Raw genomic sequence first — 25,225 nt, forward strand, 5'->3', positions numbered from 1 at the left:
TACAGTCTTATATATGCAAAGGACAACACCAAAATATTTTGCTCAATGCAGCCATTGCTTTTCCTCTTTCCCTAGCCTCCGTTTTGGTTTTTTCATTTGCTGTTATTTTTCTGCGGCTGCGGCCATAATTTACAATAACAACAAATCCGATAGCGGGTGGTGCCACAGGAGGGGGCGTGGCCCGGGCGGCGCGATGAAGGTGTGGGGGAGGTGGCAGATAGAGAAATGTGAAGCTGAAAATGAAAGAGTCTAACAATGTGGCTGGCCCCGGCTGGTGAGGGTGCTGTTTTGCATTCGATGGATGAATAAAGAGTGCAGACGGGGGTAACAAGGATAAGGGGCGAAGGATATAGGGGGAGGGCATAGAGCCGGCGTTACCGTTAGTCTAAAACGACGAAGCCATCGGAATCGCGCCATGCAGTTCTTGTGACTTCGGAGTCTGATATTGTATTTCATGCCGTCTCGCTCGATATGTCACAACTGTGAGTGTGTAGTGTGTGTGTTTGTGCCATAATTCAATTTCAGAGTAAGCCCATTCCCCATCCCATGTGCCCTGGCGTATATCCTGGCGTATCCTTGCTATGCACATAAGGCATTGATCTGCCCTAGCAAAGCGCTTTATGTTTTATGCGTGTGGCTGAAAAGTTTAACGAGGCATAAACAAACACGGCCAGCAATGGGGCTATTGTCCTTACCGACTGACTAGAATGAATGAAAGTTGGCCAAATGATATATGACCTGGAATGGCTGTATAAAATTTTATATAATCTTGTGTGTTTCCTCATCTCTTTTGGCGAAAAAAAGCACCCCGATTTATGAATTAGATTTAATTTTGAATTCCCAATCAATCTTGTGCGGGATATATTATGGTAGGTCATAAAGGATTTTTTATTTAGCACTAAGGTTTATATCCTTGAAGAAATGTTTTCACATACTAGTATATAAAGTTACTTTATCTAAGTATATACATTTGTTATTTTTAGCCCCGTTAATAGAAAATAGTAAACATTAATTAATATGTCGGAACTTTGGTATAAGGTCCTTCAAAAGGATAGTACATTAGCCCTCTGCTGTTGCCTGCTTAAATTGGCTTATCCATAATCCAATTAGCCAGGAATCTAGCGCCGTGTCACGGCCACATCCTTCTTACATAAACCATATGTTTCGTCACATGCAATTTCCAAAGCAATTAACCAGGACACTCCACCTGCCTGATGCAACATCCTTCGTGCCACTCACACACAGACGAACACCCAGCCTGCAGCCTGTTGCTGTCTGTGTGTCCCAAAATGTATCTGCCAGTGTGTGTGTGAGCCAACGAATCGAATTTGTCGCGCATCGAACAAACTTGGCAATTCAATCAACGTGCCTGCTGCTGCTACTTCGGTCACCTGCTCCTCCCCACTCGTCCCCACTCCCCCCTGGAGGTGGATCCTTCAAATATCCTTCTATTTCGACCATGAACCTGACCATCGAACATCGATGACTTTTGGGAGTTTTGTTCTGCGCTTTGCTAATTGAATTGGCCTCGCTGTCGGCCCTCCCGAAAAAGAGCTCCTGTGGCAAAAATTACGCATACGCCAGGTTGGTCGTCTGGTCGGCAGGTCGGCAGTTTGGTAGGTCGATTGGCTGGCTGGGGCGCATTAAGCTGTTACGGGTAATGAAGCTCACGAGATTGACGGGCCAATAATGGCCCTCGATTGTTTCGATTTGCAATTGAATTACATTGAAAACTTCGTTAGGCTCGTTCCGCTGACGCGCTCTCCTCGATAAACACGCGATGGCAACTTAAAATGCAATCAGCTCCCGCTATTAATCTCGATTAAATGATTCTTTATTGACACTGATACGAGGCACCCACCTACGTGAGTGCCATACATGCCGCACAAAAGAGTGCCTCAGGCCCAGTGCCCAGGCCCAGATTGGTGGCTCTCGTTATGCTTTTTATTTTTCTATGCCATTCTTTCCATTCGGTCTCCAGTCTCCGCTTTTCTTTTAATTGATGTTCAGCGGTGATTGGTTTTCCATCAGCCTTGCCAGGCGTCAGGATTAAGTGGAGCGTTTTCAATTTGCAGAAATAAAAATAACAATGGAGAATGGTAATGGTGGGGCCCCTGGAGCACACATAGGAAGGTGTATGCTGTCGGTCTGGTGCATCCGAAGTTGAATGGCAATTTGATTTTATTGGGAAGCGGCGGCAGCAGCAGCAACTGGTGGGACCAGTCATGGGATATAATATTTCAGGCCAAATTAGAGCCAGCACTTTCATTTTATCCCGACTGTTTTTTCACGCCTGCGGCACGTACTCGGTTTTTTTTGTGCCTCGGACAAATTGTCAAGCTAAGGCAGACACCGCCATCTGCCCCATCATCGTCCTCGTCCTTGTTGGCACTGACACGCTGAAAATATAATTAAAGTTTTTGACAGTTATCTCTGGCCAACAATGAATGAATATGTCCGTTCTCCGTGTGATTAATGATGTCGCTTGTGGAAAGACGGGAAATAAAATAGAATTAAATCTGTTGTGTGGGCGTGGGCCTCTCCGATCGCGTTTATTTTGCATCGAATTGAATTACTTTGTCGTTTATGGTTGATTATGATAATCACATCCAAAATGGGCAGCCGCAGAGCAACATTACCATCAAATATTGTTCATCAATTTGCATTCCGCAAACGTGCAAATACATAATATGCACGCGATTTGCATTTTCCTAGTGCATTTTCCCAGTGCGGTTGTGGTTGCATTTAAAGAAGAGCGTATAGGACTCTCCAAGCGGCCCCCGACCGGATATTTCAACAGGAACACGTGTATCCCACCAGCCGAAAATGTATATTCTTTCCTATGAGTTTGCTACAGTTTTGGGCTTAACTTTGATTGATTGCCGGCTTCCATGCTTTGGTTTTCTGCTTTTAAAGTACATTTTTAGAGTAAAAGTCCTTTAAAGTGTCGGTTCTTAAAGTTCCTTAGATATTTAAAATACAAAAAGGTTTCTAAGAGGGTTTCGTGAAATCTACATAATAGCTGTTAAAACTTAAATCAAGTTCACGATTCCAATTTCTTGGCTTGAATTTGAAAGTCGCTTTAGCCCTATCCTTTGCCGGGAAATGGAAGATTTTCCAGCTTAGCTAAGATTAAATTTAGCCAAATGTCACTCTCAATTTGGCCTTGCCGTCGAGGTAGAATTTCCCAGCTTTCCGCTCGCTCTCACCGCGCGAGTGTGTGGAGTTGTATTTGCACACCTTTGGTTGCGGCTTGCAGCGCTGTTAATTAAAAAATCTCTTGGAAATTAGACAAGTCAGACGGGTAATTAGAACTGGCAGCCCCAGCTCACAGTCGGAAGCTCACACACGAAGGGACTGGCCAGTGGAAAGGCTGAGATCTGTCGGGGATTTGCCGTTAATTGGCTGCGGTTGCGCGGCAACAACCAAAGCTGCAAATGCAGCAGCCGTAAGTGCAGCCACCGGGGCGGACGGCAAACAAGTCGCAAACATACCACACGGTGTTCGGGCTCTAAAGAGGCAAACTTTTTTAGGCAAAGTTGGGCCAAGTCGCGGCAGGACTCGGCAGTTGCAATTTGTGAACTGTATCTACGAAAGTGGCCCCAAAATTGTGTTTGGAATTGAATTAATAACTGCGAAAAGGCAGTTGGTTTTTCGGGGGCCCCCATGTGTAGCAGATAATTTTATTAAAACCGTCAGACCAGCAAGCCGAGCCCACGGCCCCACACGGCGTATGCCCAATGCTTTTCCGTCCGACTTAACCTGGCTTTTACAGGCGAGTGTGTCCTTGTGTGTGCATGTTTAATATGCAGTGCCTAGGCTTGTGCTCCACTCTATGTCCTTTGTACAAGGAAATCCTTTTACACCATATTGAGTTTTGTTGTTTCCACGGCTTGTGGCATCCCTCATTACAACGGCGGAGAATGATTTAAGCGCTCTGCGGCTGCAATTAGGCTTAAATATTTATAAGTCACCGCTCCCAGTGTCAATACGGAGTTGGCCCAGTTTGCATCTCATAAGACGTCGCTTCATAAAATATTTGAAAGCGAAAAACTTCGAGTCCAAAGGGGAAATTGGGAAGTTTTGGCTTCCCCTTAAGCCAGATTCCGCCTGAATTCTTAGGGTGCTCCTATAAGCGATAACTTCTTAAAGCAGAACAGCTTCCATGTGTTTCTTTCGTTTCTGGCAGTTTGTAGCCTTCAGTTGCCATTCTCGGAACAATTAGCAAACCGAAAGTGGGCCAAACCAACTGTCAAGCATCGAAATCAGAGCATCGAAGTGAAATGGAAATGGAAAATGAAACTACTACTAAAAACGAAAGTTGTGTTTTCCATTTTTGTTGCTGTTCCTTGTCTCCTGACCCCACAGCAGCACCTCGGTTCCCAAAGGCAAGAGGGCAGCAGCCCGAGAGGAAGAGATACAAAAAAATTAAATCTGTTGATGACATGAAGAGCAAAGTTTCGCCTGATAATGATAATGCCGATGGTAATGATTTAACCAACAAAAAAGTTACGTCACGTGTGTGTCCTCAAAGAAAAAATTCTGTTTTTTATATTGCTTTCTCTGAGACTCTTCTTTCTTTTATATTATCAATTGTTTAAAGTGTTAATAGCTCTCTTCAAGTGGTGGTTAGTATGATTAGAAAATGCTTAGGCTGCCCAAACTTTCTCTCACTGCACGTAAGAGCTTCTGCCTTTGTCCCGATTTGCGGACTCAGCCAGGGGGCATGTTGTGTGTGGCCCACGGAGCGTATGCGTAACGAGTGCCCATCGCACAAGTGGCCATCGCCGGACTGCCCGTGGGCATACAAAGGAATCGTTTTGGTTGTCATTTCGCCGATTCAATTAACGAAACAACGCAACTCGAAACAAAGAGGATCCGAGGACAAAACCCGACTCTCGAAACGGCAAAGTGGACAAATCAAGGAGCCAAGCCAAGCCTCCTCGCTTTTAATGGGCAATTACATTTTAATGAGAGCTGGTGCCTCTTCCACTCATAATATGAGTCTCTGTCCCGCCCGCAGCCTGTCGATAAATGCAAATTTTGCCGCTACCTTTAAAGTCATTGGAGAGGTCGCGGCTTTAAAGGGCGTGGGTCAGATCGGGGGCTTCGGCAGCTCGGATTACACTGTCAGTGACCGCCTTTGTATGCAAATTTCGCATTCACTGTTATTAATTTCGAGCCGAGTTTATGTTTATGGGTTTTATTTCCACGCCCCCGCTCCACACTTGCCACACGCCACGTCCCATGCCCTACACCCTCCCGATTGAACGCTTGACACATCAAAGCGCCGCCCTGACAGAAGCACACTTGCCTTTATTTTTTCTTTATCTTTTTTATATTTTTTTTTTAAATATGCGTGCGCGATTAAAAAAGTAACAGCAACTGAAACTGAAACAGAAACAAACATTAAAGGGCCGGCCCTTTCAATCGGAAAAAAGAGAGCGGCAGGCAGAAATATAATGAGTTTTGCTGGCTCCTCACAAACAGGCCTGGCTCTGGTCATGGTCGTCCTGACAAGCGCTGACACTTTTCCGCTTTTCCATGTTTTCTACCCAAACCCAACGGGGTGGGGGAATGACGGCTCTTTGTGTGCTTAAGCAGATGGACAGGGAAAAGTGCTGTGGCCATTGGCGGCATGTGGCAAAGTGGGTTTTAAGGACAAATATTGCCCTCAAAATAAAGTGATGTGGGCCCACATTTATAAGATATTCTTCATACATATAAGACATATAAATTATATATAGTATCAATACTTTTTTCCCACTGTAGAGGCTGTTGAGAGTCACATAATGTTGATGGACATCGCTTTGATTTGCTCCTGATGCCACTGCTGCTCGTGTGGCTTTTCCTTTCGCCAGTTAAATCCGCACTAACGACTTGCCAGTTGATGTCATACGTGCGGTTTCTGGCGAGGACAACGACACCGCTGGCTGGCATCAACTCGTCCTGTTCCTCCTTCCTACTTCCACCTCGCAGCCTCACCACCTCCTCAGCCTGCGCACGGATCATCAGTATCATCATCATCATCGCCTCGTGACTGTTTGGCCTGTCCTTTGACACTGTGTTGGCAGAGTTCTCTGTCTCTTTAGGCAGCAGCATCACATTTTAAATCAATTTCATGGTCCGTGCCGACACACCCCCACCCCGACCATGCACGGGCATAGAAAATCCCTGTTTTTGTGCTCCAACATCCTGGGCAGAAAATGCAAATATAAACATACGCGATGCTCGCAAAAAATATATCCTTTCAAGCTGTAAATATTACTCTAACTTCTGAAAGTCAAACAACTGGGTGTCAGCGTTTGCGGATGTCAACGGGGAGTTTTAGAAGTCAAGTGGGACTTTATTTATTTTATTTTCCCGATCCCCATATAATATTTGTTTATATGTGGCTCCATACAAAGCTCGCTATAATTTTATAATTTTTTTTGAGCTGCGACTATCGGTCTACAAGGTATCTGGTGTGCGAAGTAGCTCCACACACTTGAATAATTTATATGTCGGTTTCATAAACTCCAGCCACTCGCTCTAAGTGAATATTTGTGGGCGGGGGGAAAGGTCATTACTGATAGGTTGGTGCTGGCTGTTTTGGGCCATCACACTGTCCGCATCAAGTATACGCCCCGAGTGGCACCGGGCATTGCACTTGCGGTGAAGGTATTTCCGCTATCATTTGGCTTACTGCGAAGTCCAATTAAACAGTTGGCAAGACGCGAATTGCTTTAAGTTATTTGGCTGTTCTCAGGGCACCTGTTCCATCGCCAGCAGCAACCGAGAGCAATAAAAGTTTGCCGGCTGGCTGTGGCAGGCGGAATTATTCATTCGACAGTTAAGTGTCTGCCGACACGTGCAATGTAAAAGTTTTACGCGCTGCCACACGCTTACGCACACCTGCATACATTATAGGGCTTTAAGGCGCCCAGTCCTGGCCGTCGAAGAGGAGAAAGTGGGCCTTGTGGAAAAACTCGTTGGCGTCAGTTGACAAATTGACCGCTTTCCCTGCGAGCTGCATACTTTTGGGCCAATGAATCTGCATATGGAATTCTGATGGCTGATGGCCAAAAGCAATCGATTTTCGTCTTACTCCGCTCCCAGTTTATTTTCCTTTTTCGGGACGGAGTGGAACGAAAGTGATTTCCTGCCAGGCATCGCCGCCAAACTTCATCAAGCTGCCGTCTCTTATCGTTTGGGGGGTGGGTGGCTTCAGAGTTTTGTTGGTGTTGCGGTTGCGGCTGCATGCCTGGAATATCTTCCGGTTCCGCAGTTTTGATGTCTTCCTTTGCACCCCGAAAGGCAGACAGTGAGGCGCCAAGCAAAGTTGGAGCCAGTAAGTGGCAAATAACCAGGTGCTGTCAAAACAAATCGAAGAATTTCAAAAGCATAGTGAAGAATTTTAGGGAAATATTTTCATAATATTTTCCTAATGTTTAAATGGCATTCACATTCCTTCTGTACTATATTCACGTGGAATATTTAAGTCCCAAAACCATGTAAATCTCACAAGATGTGGCACGTAAAACCGCACCATTTTGTGGTGGCTAGGAAAATAAAACTAGACAGCAACAATTGCCAGCAGGTTGCAGGAGAGCCAAGGGCTGTAAAAATAATCAATTTTTAATATGGGAAGCACATAAAATGGTAGATTGTGGGTAACAATTGCTGGCGTTTAATGTGCGTTTAAAAACGCGTGAAAAGGGTCACCTACGAGTGTGTGGCATACTTTTCGGTAGACCCATAAAAAATTTAAGATTCGCCCGAAATACTCCCCATATTTTAATAGGTCTCTGCGGGCATTGTTGATCCAACTGCAGCACTTGGCTGGAGGAGCAAAAAGTAAAAAGATGGGGCGTGACAACAACAAAGGAAGCCAGGACAAGCCCGGGACAAGAAAGCCAAACAATCGCTGTCTAAATTCATTGTGCGCGCTTTGTGTCACATGAAGGGGGAAAAGATCACTCCCTCGTCTGAATAAATAGACACACATATCGCATGTGGCACGAGTGTGTATCGCACTCGTGTCAGTGCAAATGTCTATGAATGTAAAAATTCACATTGATGGCGCTTTGTCGCATTGTCTGGCCGGGTATTCAGATGTGCGAGCGGAAATATTGTTTGCTGGTAAACGGTGACAAACACAAACCGATGTAAGTTGATTGTGAGCAGCCAAACAATTCACTTCGCATTACCAGCGCCTCAGTGTTTGTGTGTGACGGGTTTGTCAGTTGATACAGTTTATTATTGCCAGCCGAGTGAGTGTCTAACCAGATGACAAGGATGAGCTCCGGCCTCCATGCATCAACCTCCAGGCACCAGGAACAAGGCTCATTATCAGACAGTCAAGTTCAAAGGGAAAATAGGGGGAAAAGAGGGCCTCCCGCGTTAGTCAATAATTATTTATCAATCTAGAAAAACTTATAATGAGCTGCGACACATAACTTTATTAATAATTTAGCACTTAAAGTGTACTAAGTAGTGCAGCGTTTTAAATTTTTCAAGCACCTTTTGCTGCAACATTGCTCTGCGAACTTGCACTTTAGCCTGAACTGCCTGCAATTTTCCGCCCAGTGGAGACGTTCGATCTAAAAATCAAAATTATGCCAACTAAATTTTAATGGTATACGTTAATTTTTTACCTGAGTAAGATTTTTGGAAGGCGGCATTACGATGTATGATTGGCTACCACGATGTGGGGGAAAACTACTCAAGCCATTATAATCTCGCATTGTGCTTTCGTCGAAAGTTCGTTTTCTTGTCACCGACAGACCAATGATGGCCAGGATGATACTCAGGATAATCACAGGAAGCTTCATATTGGATTAATTAATTGGTGGTTCCGTTTCCAGTTGACTTCAAATGTGAATAAGAAACCAGAAGCTCTGCACTTATATACTATTCAAAAACCAAAGATTGACAACGAGTTTAATTGTTATTACAGCATGTTTTGCAAAAACAGATTTTCAGAATCGAATAACAAAATATATCTAGTTGTTTTCTAGGTAGCGAAGAGTCTGTGACTGAAGTCGACCACCGGCGGACTCTGCCACACACTCTGTACTGAGTCGGCGGCCACCACATTTCGATAGTCGGCTACACCCCGGAGCAAGCTCAGGAACATGTTGGTGAAGAGTGTTATTTCGTCGGGATTAAGAGGATTCGTTGGCTTCTGGACCACGGGCGGCGACAATATGGGCAGTTTGGGGTCAATCGGAGGAGACACCTTGCCAGCGGGTAGTGCTTGAACTTGCAACTGAAAATGTAACTAATTTTTAATAATGTTTAATTGTGGTTTTGTTTCAACAAAGGTATTTTATCCCACTTACGACCCCCAGAAAGATCAATATAATCGTCAGCATTTTGATTTCTAATGGTGGCCCTTCGCAAGCGAACTGCTTCCAGACTGCTCTCCACTTGGCTTTTAAGGCAATATGCCAATAAGTGACCCTGCGGCCTTAATTAATTGCAACGATTCCATCTGGTCGGACATGCTCTGCTGTTTGCCGAGTCAAGGGGTCGGGTTACATTTGTGTCAAGCTGCTCGAGATAATTGAAAATTGTCATTGTCAATATTTGGAATTGATAAATCAGATAGGGCTCAAAGGCAGAAATATATTCGGTGGAACTTGTGATTCATAAAACCTTCCCATTATCTTTGGGGGATGAGTGTAGTAGGTCAGGGAAAATTCTTGAATTCTTTAACCAGTTGGTGTTCTTATTTTATAGGCCTAGAATTATCCTTTCACTCTTTTTTCATTGGATTGAAATTCCTTTCCTACCTAAAAATTTATACAATAATATTTTACATTATACATTTTTCAGGTATACATCTTTAGTTTAGAGTCAACAGTCCAAGTCCTAAGTCTTTCCAAGGAAAAAAGGTCGTTTATCGGATCTAGCGCTACAGTATCCTTGAGGCGCAGATGACATCTTGGCCCAAGATTAGTTTTCTATTATACTCAGGAATTTGTAAACATATTTGTTATTGTCATTGCAGTCAGGGTTATCTGCAATCGTTGGCTGCTGGAAAAATCCCAATTTAACTCAAAGCTTCTTTCAGGGACCTCCATATATGTATTCATTTGTATTTATTAAAATGTTTTCAAATTGTTTTGGAAACCCCTTAAACTATATTATTAACATGTGTAACCCCCATAATTCATGATCTCTTTTTTGCTATCAGTTTTATGCCATAAATTAAAAGGGAAAGTGCTTGCTATCTGTAAGTTTTTATTTTTTTCTTAAAAATTAAACAACAGAGAAAATATAAAAGGAACAATCTGCAGGAGTAAAATTCGTTTATTATATTGCACTACAATTTGTTGGCAATGTTCTTATTATAAAAATACGTTCATTTATGTTACGCATTTGTGCATATAAAAGTGGCAGCGCATTGTACAGCATTCCTCGCCCCGATAACACTGAAAATAATAAAGAAAATATAATACGAGATACTTATATGAGGTAACTGAGGCAAAATGGAGTGACGTAAGTTATATTACCGTTTCACCAACGTTGCGGCACTTATTGGGCTCCGTTGACCCAGAAATTTCATTCTGGCGTACAATGTCGAACGTCTCACCCAAGGGCTGTGACTCATTGGGAAGGCCCACAATTTGCAAATCGTCTTCATAGGTGTTAACTGGTTCATTTTCTCCACCAATTTCTAGCCCATTTGGATGGGGCACATCCTGGCCCTGAGGATAGGGATATAAGGAACCGATCCGTTTCGCACACTGGTTGAGATAGGTCAAGCATTTTCTGGAGCAGCACTCCCAATGTGTCTGGCACTGAAATGTGAAAACTGAAAGCATGGAAACGAACAATTTTTCGAGATAAGTCTAGATCACTTACGTATCCTCCATTTCTCATGCAAGTATTTCCTTCAGTATCCTGATGAGCAGCCGCGAAGCTAAGGATGACAAGCAAGAGTCCCAGACGGACGAACGAGGAGGAGTTCATCTTTCCGCTTAGAAAGTAAGGTTTCGACTGAGAATGTTGAGTTGTGGATCGCCATTTAGAAGCCCATTGATGAGAACAATGCGAAGAGAGAATTACTACAAAATTTCTGTGTTGCGGCTATTGGATACTGTTTATATTTATTTTTTGGGTACTTATCAGGCGATTCTCAGGATATCCTTTCAATGTCACGTACTTCAATTTCAAGTACTTAAGTAAAGCCACTAAAATGACTAACAGTGGTGAGTATGTCTCCAGTATATCTTTTATTCATGAATATTATCTTGAATTTTATGAGTCGTAACCAATGTGCGTAACTAATGTGTCTCTAGATTCAGTACCAGAAAATCACTAAGGAAAATATTCCTCAGCGTTAGAGAGGGACTCACTGAGAAAAAAATGAGAGGCAACGTCTTTAAAAACAAAAGATAATGCCAAGACAGTCGATGAGAGAAAAAAATTATCTTAGCAAAGTAAGTGAGCGGAGAATTAGAGTTTGATCACATATTCTTATGATTCTAAATATTTTTCGAAACTTTAACCCAATGGTTTAATGGTTAAGATGTCTGCCCGATAATCTTAGATCGTGGGTTCGATTCCCACTAGAAAACTGTATATAATATGATTTTTCTTTATGTTTACTTTTATTTATTTTTTTTAATATCGCAATCTCAATATAAAATTTTATATTTGTTCTCTTTTTAAATGGGGATTTGATAATAATTGAGATTGATTGATATATACCACTTTGTAGAGTCATATTATTGTCAGTCGCAATATACGCGCGATTCCTTGATAGCTTAGAGGCTTGCATGTTGGTCCATTAAACAAAAGCACTTACACTTTGAAAGCAATATCATAAACAAACTATAACTACATTGTACTAATTTTACTTACTTTCTTCTGGACTGAGAGGTTCGAATCCCAGTCCAGACCAAAGCAACTAAAATTAGTAAAATGAAGTTAGTTTGTTTATGATATTTGTAAAATGTTTCTTAAAATTTAAACTTAGTTAACAATTTGCAAACAAAAAAATAATACTATAAAATAATAACGTATACTATTAATACTATAAAATAATAACGCACTTGGGAGCAGGTAATGGAGAGTTTCATAGCTAACATAGCTATGATTAAGCTCTCTGAAGAAAATATATGACTAGTATTCACTTCCGGCAACCATGAAGTTAAAGGTGTGACTTTTTCAGAAGCCCAAATATGTAAGCCCATTTAATTAACAATTTATTGTAAACTCTTTTCAAGATAACAAACATTTTTGGTACAAGGAAATTTGGCTTGGTCTTTGGAAAACAAGCTTCTGATCAATAATATTCAAGATATTTATTCAAGAGGGTGTTTTTGTTTTCCTTCACGAACAAGAAATGACTAATGGGGTGCGTTTATACCCCTATTGATAGTACCACCTGTTATCCAAACATAAGGGAGAGTAGAGCTAAAAGAAAAACCCGCATTCGGGGTTTGGGTGCCAAGGACTGCACCGTGACCTGCTCAATGTTTTGAGTGTGTGTTTAAATTTTTTGAGTGCCAGTATGAGTGGGTTGTACAGAGAGAAAAAAAGTCCCTTAATTAGTAGTTTTATGTTGGTATAAGCATTATTAATAATAAGCAGTAATGGTGACCACCGGATGTCTATATACCGAAATATACTCAAATCCAAATTATTTGAGAAGATTTTTTTCCGGCGCACCTACTAAGCTCAAGACTCTTATACAAGCACTCGAGCACATCGATCAGCCGCCAGGCTTATCTTATCGGACAGGGACAGGGAGGCTTTGGCTATAACCGCCGGCGAGCTCGTCGGTGCTCAGTCAGTCGAGTTTCGGTTGCCAGGGCGCGCACTTGTGAGATACTGATACTGTGAGAAAGACGGGTCTGATCCGGTTCGCGTGTATATCCCGTATCGCCATGATCACGCCGTCTGGCCTGGCCTGGCTCCGTGTCGCTGGGATTGCCCTGATGATCCTCGCGGTCGTGGAGGTCGACGCGATCGAGACCCCACGCGACCGTCCGCTTCGGTTGCCGAACGACACCTATCCGCTCCACTACCAGCTGCACATCTCCAGCAACATACACACGGGAACGTTGTTGTTCAGCGGAAATGCCACTATTGACGTACTCATCCGGCGGTCGACAAACGAGATTGTGCTGCACGCCAAAAATCTTACGGATATCCAGATAACTGTTCACCGGCTGGCGACTTCCGATGCGGGTCTGGAGACCTTCGTGCTAGTGGACGACCTCACCCACACCTTCTATGAGCAGGCCGCATTTCTAATCATCCATCCTCAGGATGACCACCAGGCCTTCGGGGAGGGTCAGCGGTACCGGCTGGAGATCCTCTACACGGCGATCATGAGGAACCGCGCCATGGGTCTCTACTATATGGATTACCACGACGAAAAAACCAACAGCACCGTGTGAGTATTAAGATAGTGCGATTTAAAGATAAACTGGATTAAGGCACAGTGTTTTATAATCAATAAACTGGGCCAATAAATCCCCGAACTGTCTTAAGTATCTTCTGAGAAGCTACTTGTTCTATTTGAGGAAATACCCAGATGGCTGGCACGCGCTTTTATTAGATTATATGAATACCGTGTAGATTCTCCCGGCTGGTTAGCCCTTACATAACCCTCAGATAGGTTCATTGTGCACTTTGAGTTGGTCACTTCACTCTGGCTACTTAGCTCTCACTTTTACTTTGTTATTATTCCCATTTGTTTGGCTTTGAATTTTAATAACCTACTGTTGCTGGCGTAGACAGCCGGAGAGCTGCTTATCAGTCGGCCATATATATATATACTATATAGTGTGTACCCCTCGGATTTGGCGGAATCAGACTCGAAATCGGTTCAGCGCGTCATCAAGCTGACGATGTAAACAATAGCCCTCAGGGGCACCTATACTATACGCGTATATTGTGAGGAGCGAATACTTCATGGGGAATTCTTCATAAAGGGGAATGACTGTGACCACAATTAAGCAAGCAGCTGGACTTATCAGTTCCCCGGTAGATAATGAAGGCAGAGCAGAAACTCTCCCAACAGCCGACAAATTTGATTTAATTTTTGTTTGTATTTCGGTGCGAGTCCGAGAGTTTGTTTTGGTTTCAATTGAGCAATCATTTTGGCATGATTCGGAGGAGAGTCATAATTTTAATGAGTAACCTACCGCGCTTGTTCCCTGGAAGTGAGATCAGGTTCTCAATCTGATTGATCATTCCGGTGGCCGCAGGCTGCAGCTGGTTTTTCGGTTTTGTTAACGTTCAATGATCTGGAAATGGGAATGGGATTTTTTGTGGCTCTTTGGTGTGGTTTCTTATGGGGTTTTTTAATTAGCATTCATAGAAAAAGGCAAAAACACTAATATGATAACACATAGTAATAACTATATTTACCTTTCATCTTTTAGTTATGTAGCCGCCACGCAGTCGGAGCCAACTTATGCTCGTCTGATCTTTCCCTGCTACGATGAACCCGGCTTTAAGTCAAACTTCAGCATAACGTTAACGCATGGTAGTACTCACTCGGCCATTTCAAATATGCCTGTCAAGAAACTGATTTCTCACGGGTAAGTCACTTGGTTTTTAACTACAAAAATCCTATAAATAAAGAAATTATTTTTTAGAGATCTGACAACAACGCATTTCCATGCAACCCCACCCATGTCCACCTACCTAGTGGCCTTTGTCATCTCGAACTTCGAGAGCATATCGGAGACATATCGCGGAGTCACCCAAAGCGTCTACTCCTCGCCCACCACCAAGGAAAAGGGTCAGAGTGCCCTGAAAAACGCCGTAAGAACGGTGGCTGCCATGGAAGACTACTTCGGAGTTAGCTATCCTCTGGAAAAGCTTGATCACGTGGCCCTGAAAAAGAACTATGGAGCTGCTATGGAGAACTGGGGACTTATCACCTTTAAGGAGGCCAATTTGCTGCAGCAGGACTCGGACGATGTGCACAAGAGGGTGAAGGACAAGATCACGCAGAACCATGAGATTGCCCACCAATGGTTCGGGAATCTGGTGTCGCCCGAGTGGTGGACCTATGCTTGGATGAACGAGGGATTTGCCACCTACTTTGGATATGTGATCACGGATCTGGTGGGTAAACTGATTTTGTATTCCATAAAATATGCCTTAAATTAAAGGTCTTTTCAAAAATCTCTTCAGCTCTACCCCGAGGAAAAGGTGATGGACATGTTTGTGGCCGACGAGGCCGATCGGGCTTATAGCTACAACAGCTTCTTCGACGTCCGGCCAATGACATCGTATGTGGAAAAAGAGAAGGACATCATGGCCGCCTTCGACATCATCACATACAAGAGGGCGGCCTGTGTAATCAAGATGTTCCATCACGCCTTCCGCCAAAAGCTATTCGTGAAGGCGATCAGCCACTTTCTGGAAAAATAGTGAGTGGGATATGGTAATGGTGGAACTGGTCCATTTGGAACTCATGTGAAAGGTTTCTCCAGTCGTTACAGCACCGCCAACGAGCTTAATCTCTTTGATGCCCTCCAGACGGAGCTCCGGGAGGACGAGTATTTCTCTCAGCAGCCATGGACGTCTCGGGTCCAGGATATTATGCTCTCCTGGACCCACAGCGAATGGATGCCCATTGTCTTGGTAACAAGGAATTACGAGAACAATTCTATAACCTTCAGCCAGCGATCCATACACGCCAAAGACGAGCTCTGGTGGATACCATTGAATTTTGCCACTGCCCAGGCGCCCAGTTTCCAGGACACGCAAGCAGATCTATTCATGCCTCCCCAGTCACATTACTCAGTGACCTTGGATGACTTGGGCTTCCAGTTGAACGGCAGGGATTGGATTATAGTGAACAAGCAGCAAACGGGATTCTACCACGTTCATTACGACAACGACAATCTGAGGGCCATTGCCCGTCAGCTGCAGGTTAATCACTCCCTCATCCATCCCGTTAACCGGGCGGCCCTCTTCCGAGACCTGAAGCCCCTGATTGAGCACAACGAAATCGAGCATGTGGACGTCCTGTTCGAGATGCTCAAGTACATGGAGTTCGAGGAGGACATGCTCCCGTGGAATCAGGTGGCAGACACCATAGACTTTCTGAGAAGGAACTTGTTTGCCACCTCCTCACAGGATCTGTTCAATGCTTTTGTGCGTCGCTTGGTTACGCCCATTTTTCGTCGTCTCTTTCTCGATCCTGATGGCGGCCAGATATCGAACAGCGCCCTGAACGCCGGCCAGGAGATTCTGCAGATGGCCTGCGTGGCCGACCTACCCGAGTGCCTGGACTATACCCGCCGCCTTACCAAGGAATACATCTTCAAGAGAGTGAACTTGACCAACGATTCGGAATACTATGCCATGTATGACACAGTCCTGTGCCTGGGAGTCCGCTACCTGAGCGACAACGACTTCCGCGGGGTCATCGATATGCTGCAGGCGGCAGATCGAAGCTCGGTGTACTACGACGACATGATATATTCCCTGAGGTGCACCCAAAGCCACAGGCACCTGTTGTCCTATCTGGAGTTGCTGCTGGGCGAGAACTCCACTCACCTGATTCTCAGTGATCCGGAGGCCATGATGTACCTGTTCTACGTCTACAAATCCAATCAGGCGGCCCGCCCCGTGATTTGGCAGTACATCGACCGGAACTACAGGCTGCTCTGCCGGTCACCGAACTTTGTGGAACATTTTAATCAGATTGCAGAGTTTCTGCCCCGGCAACAAAGGCCTCATGTGAGTTAGAACGTCGGGAAAAATATAAGCATTAATAACTTAAAAAGAATCATTTTCAGTTTATGCGACTCCGCCAGAGTATAGCCTGTCATATGGCCCTGGAGAGCCTGAGGCCAAACGAGGAGCTAATCGATGTGAATTCCCCGCTGGTGGGGAAGAAGGCCAAGCTCAGCGAATCCTTCCTGGACAAGTTCGAGCAGCAGATCCACAGCTGGTTGTTGAGCGAAGTGCCCTCCGCACCCGGCAAGAGTGACGCCCTTCTGGCCGCCTCCCTTAGCGCAGTCTCCAATGGATCCAGTAGGCCGCAGGGTATTCTGAAGGATGCGACCCGGGTGGTGCGAAAAGCATTGAGTTCGATAGGCCCCTCGTTTTACAGATGATTGCAGTTCCTCGCACCTTACACCTAGACAATACATAAGTACAAGCTTAATTAAAAATAAATTAAATCCCATAGAATTCTTATCAATCATTCAAAAAAATGTGGTGGAAAAAAAAAGAGCTTTTCACCACGATTCCTTTTTCTTTTTGTATAGAATGGTTATCGATTTTTAATTGGATTTTTATATCAATGATCATAAATGGTTATCTGATTTGGGTCTTGATTACTCTTCAGCTCAGTTTCAGTTTTGGACGGTTCACTAAAACCAGGTTCAACTAAGCGCTCTGGTTATCAAAACTTTACAAAGCTTCAATAATAATAGAATAAGTCTTCCCTTCTTGACACACTTTTTAGAAACACTTGACTGAGTTTCAAGTGTATTTATACCCAAGCTCACGTATCTTTTTAGCCAACTTGCACTTTTCAGCCTTATAGCCTATCGAAGCCATACAAAACGCAGACGAACCGATAACTGAAGCATTTATGATCCACTTGTTAGTTAAACTTGTATGCTTAGACCTCTCAGACAAAAGTTATTATTTGATTAACCGACAATTTTAGAATTCATCGAGAACTACCAAGTCATGGTTGGTGCTAGTGGGATATAACCTGGGTATTTTTCAGATATAACTTTTATTTGGAAAGTAAGACGTAAGATTTTTTCAGCAAGCTTTACTATCTGGTGATTGAGCGTTTTATTGTCCTTTTATTGGGCTGTTCCGCTTGTCTTGGCCAAGTGCACTTTTGTCCGTTTTATCGAGTGTTGCGCAACAATCTTTATGGTGGAAGGTGGTCGGGATTAGATTACGGCCAATTCCATAAATAGGGCCCAAGCGGCCGGCCGACTCACACTAATCAAGTGACTTTTCCTGGAGCAGCCGACATGGCGATGTGGCTGCTGAAATCGTGTATCCTGTTCCTGGCAGTGGCCAGTTCACAGGCTCGTCTGATCCCTCCATTGTCCTTGGATATAGAGGATGTCCAGCTAGAGACGAAAGGCACCTATTCGCTGATTAGTCCTCGGGCGGACGACAACAGCGAGGGAAACTATCGACTTCCAAACAACACAGCCCCAGAAGCCTACCGGGTTGAACTCTGGACAAACGTGCATAATGGAACTAGGGAATTCAACGGAAGTGTCCAGATTGATATTCAGGTTCTGGAGCCTACCACGGAGATCAAGCTGCACTTCCTGCAGACATCCGACCACGTGGCCACTATCATCAGTCGGGATCAGACCGATCCCACTGCGATCCCACTGACGGTCGCCAACGAGACCCTGCGCCAGTTCCTGATCCTTACGCGCCCGGATTCCACGGAACCCTTTGAGGCCAATACTAACTGGACACTAAGCATTACTTACAACGGCACGCTGCGATCGGATATGGGTGGCTTCTATATATCCAGCTACACTGGAGTGGACAACCAAGTTCAGTAAGTGAAGTCTTCTGAATAATATTTTGAAATTCTTCGCTTTTATGACCTTTTAAAGTCCTCATTACGAACTGAACAACTTGATAAGTTGGTTTACAACCCAAAGATTTCATATCGGTCAACATAGTTTCGCTTATCTCGCCTGATTTTTCAATTTGATCGACAATACAATTGCAACTAATTGGCTATGGAATTAATTTTGTATTTCAGCTACCTAGCCACCACCCAGTTCGAGAGCACCAATGCCCGGCACGCGTTTCCCTGCTACGACGAACCCGCCAGGAGGGCCAACTTCACCATCACGCTGCACCACGACCCCTCCTTCACGGCCATTAGCAACATGCCCGTAAATGAGGCTGCTACCAGGTAGATTTCTTGGTCAAAAATGTCAGAAAATTATCACTAATTGATATTTTCCTTAGCTCTGGAGTAACCTCCTTCAACACAAGTCCCAAGATGTCCACCTACCTCGTGGCCTTCATCATCACCGATTTCGATTCCACCGGAGGTGAACTTAATAATCTTCCGCAGCGCGTCTTCTCGCAGAAGGGCAAGCAGGATCAGCAGGAGTGGGCCCTATGGTCGGGATTAGTTGTGGAGTCAAGCCTGGCTAGCTACTTCGGAGTGCCCTTCCCTCTGCCTAAGCTGGACCAGGCTGGCATTCCGGATTTCTCCGCCGGAGCGATGGAGAACTGGGGCCTGGCCACCTACCGGGAACAGTACATGTGGTGGACCAAGGAGAACTCAACGATCAACTTGAAAACTAACATTGCGAACATCATTGGTCACGAGTACGCCCACATGTGGTTCGGAGACCTCGTTTCCATCCAATGGTGGACCTATCTCTGGCTGAAGGAAGGCTTTGCCACCCTCTTCTCCTACGAGTCCAACGACATTGCCTTCCCCGAGTGGGACACATACCAGATCTACCATGTCAACGACTACAATAGCGCTCTTTTAAACGATGCCTCCACCTCTGCAGTTCCCATGACCCACTACGTACAGACTCCCACCGAAATCTCCGGGCGATACAATACCTTCTCCTACGCCAAGCCTTCGGCTGTGCTGTATATGTTCAAGAATGCCTGGACTGATCGGGTCTTCCGAGCGGGGTTGAACAAGTATCTTACCAAGAAGTGAGTAGTCAGAATTATAAAAAATCCTTTTAGTTTAAAAACATTTAAATCTTCAGCCAGTACACATCCTGCGACGAGTGGGACCTATTCGCCGCTCTCCAGGAGTCGGCCGACGAACACGGTCTGTCCTTGCCCACCTCGGTGGACAACATATTCAGCAGCTGGTCCCAGAAGGCTGGCTATCCCCTGCTGACCGTGACTCGAAACTATGCGACTGGAACCTTTACCGTAAAGCAACAGAGGTATCTCGCTGTAGACGACTCCAACCAGATCACCTGGTACGTGCCCATCAACTTTGCCACCGCCTCCAATCCAGATTACAGGAACACGAGCGCCTCGCACTACCTCCTCAATACGACGGAGGTCGAGATCTCGGACGTAGCAATCGCTAGTGAGGACTGGATCATTTTCAATCTGAAGAACGCCTTCTACTATCGCACCCTGTACGATCTGGATAACTATGACCGCATTGTCGATGGCCTTAACAATAATCACCACAAGATTCACGTTCGAAACCGGGCTCAGTTATTGTACGATGCATACATCTTCGTGACCACCGGTCGCCTGAGCCACAGCGTCCTGCTAAGATTGCTCACTTACCTGAAGTACGAGGAACAGTACGCTCCCTGGTCCAATGCCAACACCATTCTGACAGTCTTCAATCGCTATTTGCGAGGCGATGAATCCTATGGCAATTTCCAGACTTTCGTGCAAGAACTGATCGATCCCGTTTTTGAAAAGCTAGGTGTGAACGAGATCCCCGGGGAACACTATCTGAACAACTACTTGCGCATTGTCCTTGTTAGCTTAGCATGCCAGGTGGGCAGCGTCGAATGCCATACGGCGTCAGCCAGGAAGCTCTCCGAGTTCTTGTTCGACGGAATCGTTATTGAACCCACCTTGAGGACCCAAGCCTACTGTGCCGGTCTGCGGAATCCCACCGATGTGGTGTACGAAAGGGTCATTTCAGACCTGCTTGCCACCACGGATGCCACTGACCGCAGCCTGTTCATCTCCTCACTGGGTTGTTCTCTTCAAGCCTCACAACTGGGTAATTTCTTGAACCTATCCTTGGATACCAGCAATGGACTGAGCTACTCGCAGCGCACTTCCCTGTTGAACGCAGCTTATTCCCAGAGCGAGGATGGTGTCACCGCCAGTCTGGAGTTCCTTGAGTCCAACTGGGAGGCCTACGCGCAGCTATCTTCAGATAGCGCAAAGCCCCTGGATTTGGCTCTGCGTGGCATTGCCACTTACGTGGTCAGCGAAAAGCAGAAGACCAGGGTAAGACTTGACTATATTTTCTTTTTTTGGCCATCAGAGTTGTAAAAATGTTTTTTTCTTTCTTAGCTTAATGCCTTGGTTGAAGAAGTTCAGTCTAAGGAAAACGGTTATCTGCAGGACGATTTGTCCTCCACCGTCAACTCTAGGATTCAGTCGAACTTCGATTGGCTGGACACCAACCGCGACCCTGTGATCTCCTGGGTTAACAGCCACATTTCGGGGAGTGGCAGTTCGGGTCTGACGGTGTCTCTCGCCACTGTTTTGATCAGTGCGATGGCTTTGCTGCTTTCAAAGCTGTATTAGATTAAGTAATTGTTAATATTTCTGATAAAAAAAAATCAATAGCTAAACGATTTATGACTTAAATATAACTTCCTTACACCAAGTATGGGTCTCTTCATTGTATGCATTTGTATGAAAATGTAAATAAAAGAGTATAATTTTGTGGGGCTTTCCCATTTGTAAGAAAATGCGAAAAGATATAAAATGCGTTAAACATCTAAGTTCCATCAGATGTCATGGCGTGACGCGGTTTGTGTTTTATTTTGATTTCTTTTAGACGATAATTTCCATTGATAACATGGCATTGCAATCTCTAAAACTAAAGGTGTATTCAATTTGGATAACTTTGCTTGGCAATTTTCTGACATGGTGTTTTTCACAAGTTTGAGACCAAACAAAAAATTCTTCTTATTGAACTAAGGATACATAAAAGTTGTTTTCCCCTTCAAAATATAGTTATAATGCTGATGCATTTTTTTTCTCAGTTTTGGCTTGTCTAGTCATAATTGGCTCATAAAACCAGTTAATTATCAATGAGGCCCGTAAGGATTAGATATGTTAGTACTAAGATAGCACGCTGGTACTAAATACCCATAAATAGGCCGCCATAGGGAGGTGTGCTTTCAATCAGCTAAGAGACTTAGAACCGACGCAATGTGGCACATATCGTGGATCTTGATGGTCCTGGCAGTGAGTAGCCTGGAGTCGCTTTTGATCCCTCCAAGGCCAACACTTCTTGAGAGCTCCCAGTTGGAAGCAGGGGCCCAAGAATCCACCTCTCCTCGGCTGGATGACAACAGTGAAGAAAACTACCGATTGCCAAACAACACGGCCCCGGAGGCCTACAGGATAGAACTCTGGACAGATGTTCACAATGGAGACAGGGAATTCTACGGTACAGTTCAGATCGACATTGAAGTTTTGGAAGAATCGTCGGAGATCAAGTTGCACTACCGTCAGACAGAGGGGTTTGAGGCATCCATAGTCAGTAGGGATGAGGTCAATTCTACGGAGATTCCGCTGAATGTAACTCTTGACCCCCAAAGGGAGTTCCTTGTCCTCACGGCCACGGAGACTAACACGAGCTTTGCTGCGAACACGAAGTGGACCCTAACCGTGAATTACAACGGTACCCTGAGAAGCGACATGGCCGGATTCCACAGGACCAGCTACACGGACGACAACGGAACAGAGCGGTAAGTGGATCCTTCGGCCAGACGTAATTAATAGTTTATTACAGAGATAATGATTTGCAATTGCTTATCAAACAATAATAAAAACCAGGTGTGATTAGCTGGTATTCGGTTCTTTTATTTCTTATCATCCTAATGTCCCTTATCTCAAATTTAGTTTTGCTTTGTTGACAAGAGTCTGTTAATAAGGTAATTAATTAATGTTATCTTCTGTCAGTTACTTGGCGGCAACCCAGTTCGAGAGCACCAATGCTCGACATGCCTTTCCCGGATACGATGAGCCCGCCAGGAGAGCCAACTTCACTATTACCATACACCATGACCCTTCCTACTCGGCAATCAGCAATATGCCCGTGAATGAATCTGCTAGCAGGTTGTCTTTTTATTTATTTCATTAGATTTTCCCACTCATTCCCACTTATTAATTTTTTTTTAGTCTCGGAGTCACAGCCTTCCAGACGACCCCCAAAATGTCCACCTATCTCGTCGCATTTGTGGTGTCCGATTTTGGGTACACAGCCGGTCAGTTGAACGATCTTCAGCAGCGCGTTTTTACCCAGAATGGAAAAGTGGGTCAGCAGGAGTGGGCCATGTGGTCAGGTTTGGTGGTGGAATCCAGCCTGGCCGGATACTTCGGAATCCCCTTCCCCCTTCCAAAATTGGACCAGGCCGGCATTCCTGGCAAAGGTGGAGCAATGGAAAACTGGGGCCTGGCCACCTACGGGGAGCAATACATGGTTTGGTCCAAAGAGAACTCCACCATCGACTTGAAGACAAGCATTGCGAACATCATTGGTCACGAGTACGCCCACATGTGGTTCGGAGACCTCGTTTCCATCCAATGGTGGACCTATCTCTGGCTGAAGGAAGGCTTTGCCACCCTCTTCTCCTATGAGTCCAACGACATTGCCTTCCCCGAGTGGGACACATACCAGATCTACCATGTCAGCGACTACAATAGCGCTCTTTTAAACGATGCCTCCACCTCTGCAGTTCCCATGACCCACTACGTACAGACTCCCAACGAGATCTCCGGGCGATACAATACATTCTCCTACGCCAAGCCTTCGGCTGTGCTGTATATGTTCAAGAATGCCTGGACTGATCGGGTCTTCCGAGCGGGGTTGAACAAGTATCTTACCAAGAAGTGAGTAGTCAGAATTATAAAAAATCCTTTTAGTTTAAAAACATTTAAATCTTCAGCCAGTACACATCCTGCGACGAGTGGGACCTATTCGCCGCTCTCCAGGAGTCGGCCGACGAACACGGTCTGTCCTTGCCCACCTCGGTGGACAACATATTCAGCAGCTGGTCCCAGAAGGCTGGCTATCCCCTGCTGACCGTGACCCGAAACTATGCGACTGGAACCTTTACCGTCAAGCAACAGAGGTATCTCGCTGTTGACGACTCCAACCAGATCACCTGGTACGTGCCCATCAACTTTGCCACCGCCTCCAATCCAGATTACAGGAACACGAGCGCCTCGCACTACCTCCTCAATACGACGGAGGTCGAGATCTCGGACGTAGCAATCGCTAGTGAGGACTGGATCATTTTCAATCTGAAGAGCGCCTTCTACTATCGCACCCTGTACGATCTGGAGAACTATGACCGCATTATCGATGGCCTTAACAATAACCACCACAAGATTCACGTTCGAAACCGGGCTCAGTTGTTGAGCGATGCGTACATCTTCGTGACCACTGGTCGCCTGAGCCACAGCGTCCTACTGAGATTGCTCACTTATCTGAAGTATGAGGACCAGTACGCTCCTTGGTCCAACGCCAACACTGTCCTTACCGCTTACGATCGGTACTTGCGAGGAGAGGATCCCAATTCTTTCCGGCAATTCGTGAGGAATCTCGTAGAGCCTGTCTTAGACAGAATCGGTGTACACGAGATTCCTGGGGAGCATTATCTGAGAAACTATCTGCGGAATATAATCGTTAGCTTGGCGTGTCAAGTAAAGAGTGAAGTATGCCTTCTACAAGCGTCCAATAAGTTGTCAGAGTTCCTGTTCAATGGAACAGCTATTGAACCCAGTCTGAGGACGCAGGTCTACTGTTCCGGCCTGCGAAGTCCAACAGATACTGTATACGATAGAGTGCTCTCAGACTTGGTGGCTTCTACGGATGCCACAGATCGAAGTCTGTTCATTTCCTCCCTCGGTTGCTCGACGATATCGGGTCAACTCGATAAATTCTTCAAGCTTTCCACAACCAATTCGTTGAGCTACTCGGAGAGCACTTCTTTACTCAACTCGGCCTTCACGAAGAGCAACGAAGGTCTAAGAGAAAGCTTATCGTACCTAGAGGAGAACTGGTATATTTATGCTACAGGGCTAAATGAAACAAACAAGCATCTAGACGCCGATCTGCGGGAGATGGCCAACTATGTAGTTGGCGAGGCGGAGGAAAAAAGGGTAGGGTTGAATTGGTAATCTTTTTCTGCAAAATATTTACTCTGCAAACTTTTTTCAGCTACTCGCTCTGGTAGAGGAGATTAAGTTAAAGGGGCCCCAATACCTCGAGGATGATCTAGCCGCCGTCATTGAATCCAGAATTCAGTTAAATTACGATTGGCTGTCAGTCAATCGCGATCCCATAATGAACTGGACAGCAGATTATATATATCCTGAAACAAGTTCTGGTACTAGTTTCAAGTCTTCCCTAGCAATTATGTTTGTTAGTGCACTTTTTGCACTGTTAGCGTCTTTTGTTTAGACAAAGTCATTTTGTCAAGTGGAAGCCATAAAATAAATAAATCTATGTGACTCAACCAGAACTGAAATAGATTCGGCTTCTAAATGGCGA

The 25,225-nt window shown here is 45.0% G+C and overlaps 4 protein-coding genes across 4 annotated transcripts; 3 read left to right on the forward strand and 1 right to left on the reverse strand.

Moving 5' to 3' along the window:
* Positions 1-10,278: 10,278 nt before the first annotated feature.
* LOC6499760 lies at positions 10,279-11,005 on the reverse strand. Its single transcript, XM_014910730.3, has 3 exons — positions 10,852-11,005; positions 10,500-10,787; positions 10,279-10,418 (listed from the first exon to the last, which is right to left on the reverse strand). Exons 1-3 carry the CDS (start codon positions 10,957-10,959, stop codon positions 10,353-10,355), a joined length of 462 nt encoding a protein of 153 aa, XP_014766216.1. The 5' UTR covers positions 10,960-11,005; the 3' UTR covers positions 10,279-10,352.
* A 1,758-nt stretch (positions 11,006-12,763) lies between these two features.
* On the forward strand, positions 12,764-17,160 carry LOC6500814 (endoplasmic reticulum aminopeptidase 1). The gene is made up of 6 exons (XM_001953936.4): positions 12,764-13,393; positions 14,388-14,546; positions 14,604-15,078; positions 15,148-15,386; positions 15,450-16,704; positions 16,764-17,160. The coding sequence occupies exons 1-6, from the start codon at positions 12,882-12,884 to the stop codon at positions 17,082-17,084; spliced, it is 2,961 nt and encodes a 986-aa protein (XP_001953972.2). The 5' UTR covers positions 12,764-12,881; the 3' UTR covers positions 17,085-17,160.
* A 748-nt stretch (positions 17,161-17,908) lies between these two features.
* Positions 17,909-21,323, forward strand: LOC6500815 (aminopeptidase N). The gene is made up of 5 exons (XM_001953937.4): positions 17,909-18,517; positions 18,728-18,883; positions 18,940-19,653; positions 19,710-20,937; positions 21,004-21,323. The coding sequence occupies exons 1-5, from the start codon at positions 17,967-17,969 to the stop codon at positions 21,238-21,240; spliced, it is 2,886 nt and encodes a 961-aa protein (XP_001953973.1). The 5' UTR covers positions 17,909-17,966; the 3' UTR covers positions 21,241-21,323.
* Positions 21,324-21,842: 519 nt separating this feature from the next.
* Positions 21,843-25,202, forward strand: LOC6500816 (aminopeptidase N). The gene is made up of 5 exons (XM_001953938.4): positions 21,843-22,415; positions 22,630-22,785; positions 22,849-23,559; positions 23,616-24,834; positions 24,893-25,202. The coding sequence occupies exons 1-5, from the start codon at positions 21,874-21,876 to the stop codon at positions 25,133-25,135; spliced, it is 2,871 nt and encodes a 956-aa protein (XP_001953974.1). The 5' UTR covers positions 21,843-21,873; the 3' UTR covers positions 25,136-25,202.
* The last annotated feature ends 23 nt before the right edge of the window (positions 25,203-25,225 follow it).

Source organism: Drosophila ananassae, chromosome 2L (assembly GCF_017639315.1).
Source record: "Drosophila ananassae strain 14024-0371.13 chromosome 2L, ASM1763931v2, whole genome shotgun sequence".
Classification (NCBI taxonomy): Eukaryota; Metazoa; Arthropoda; class Insecta; order Diptera; family Drosophilidae; genus Drosophila; species Drosophila ananassae.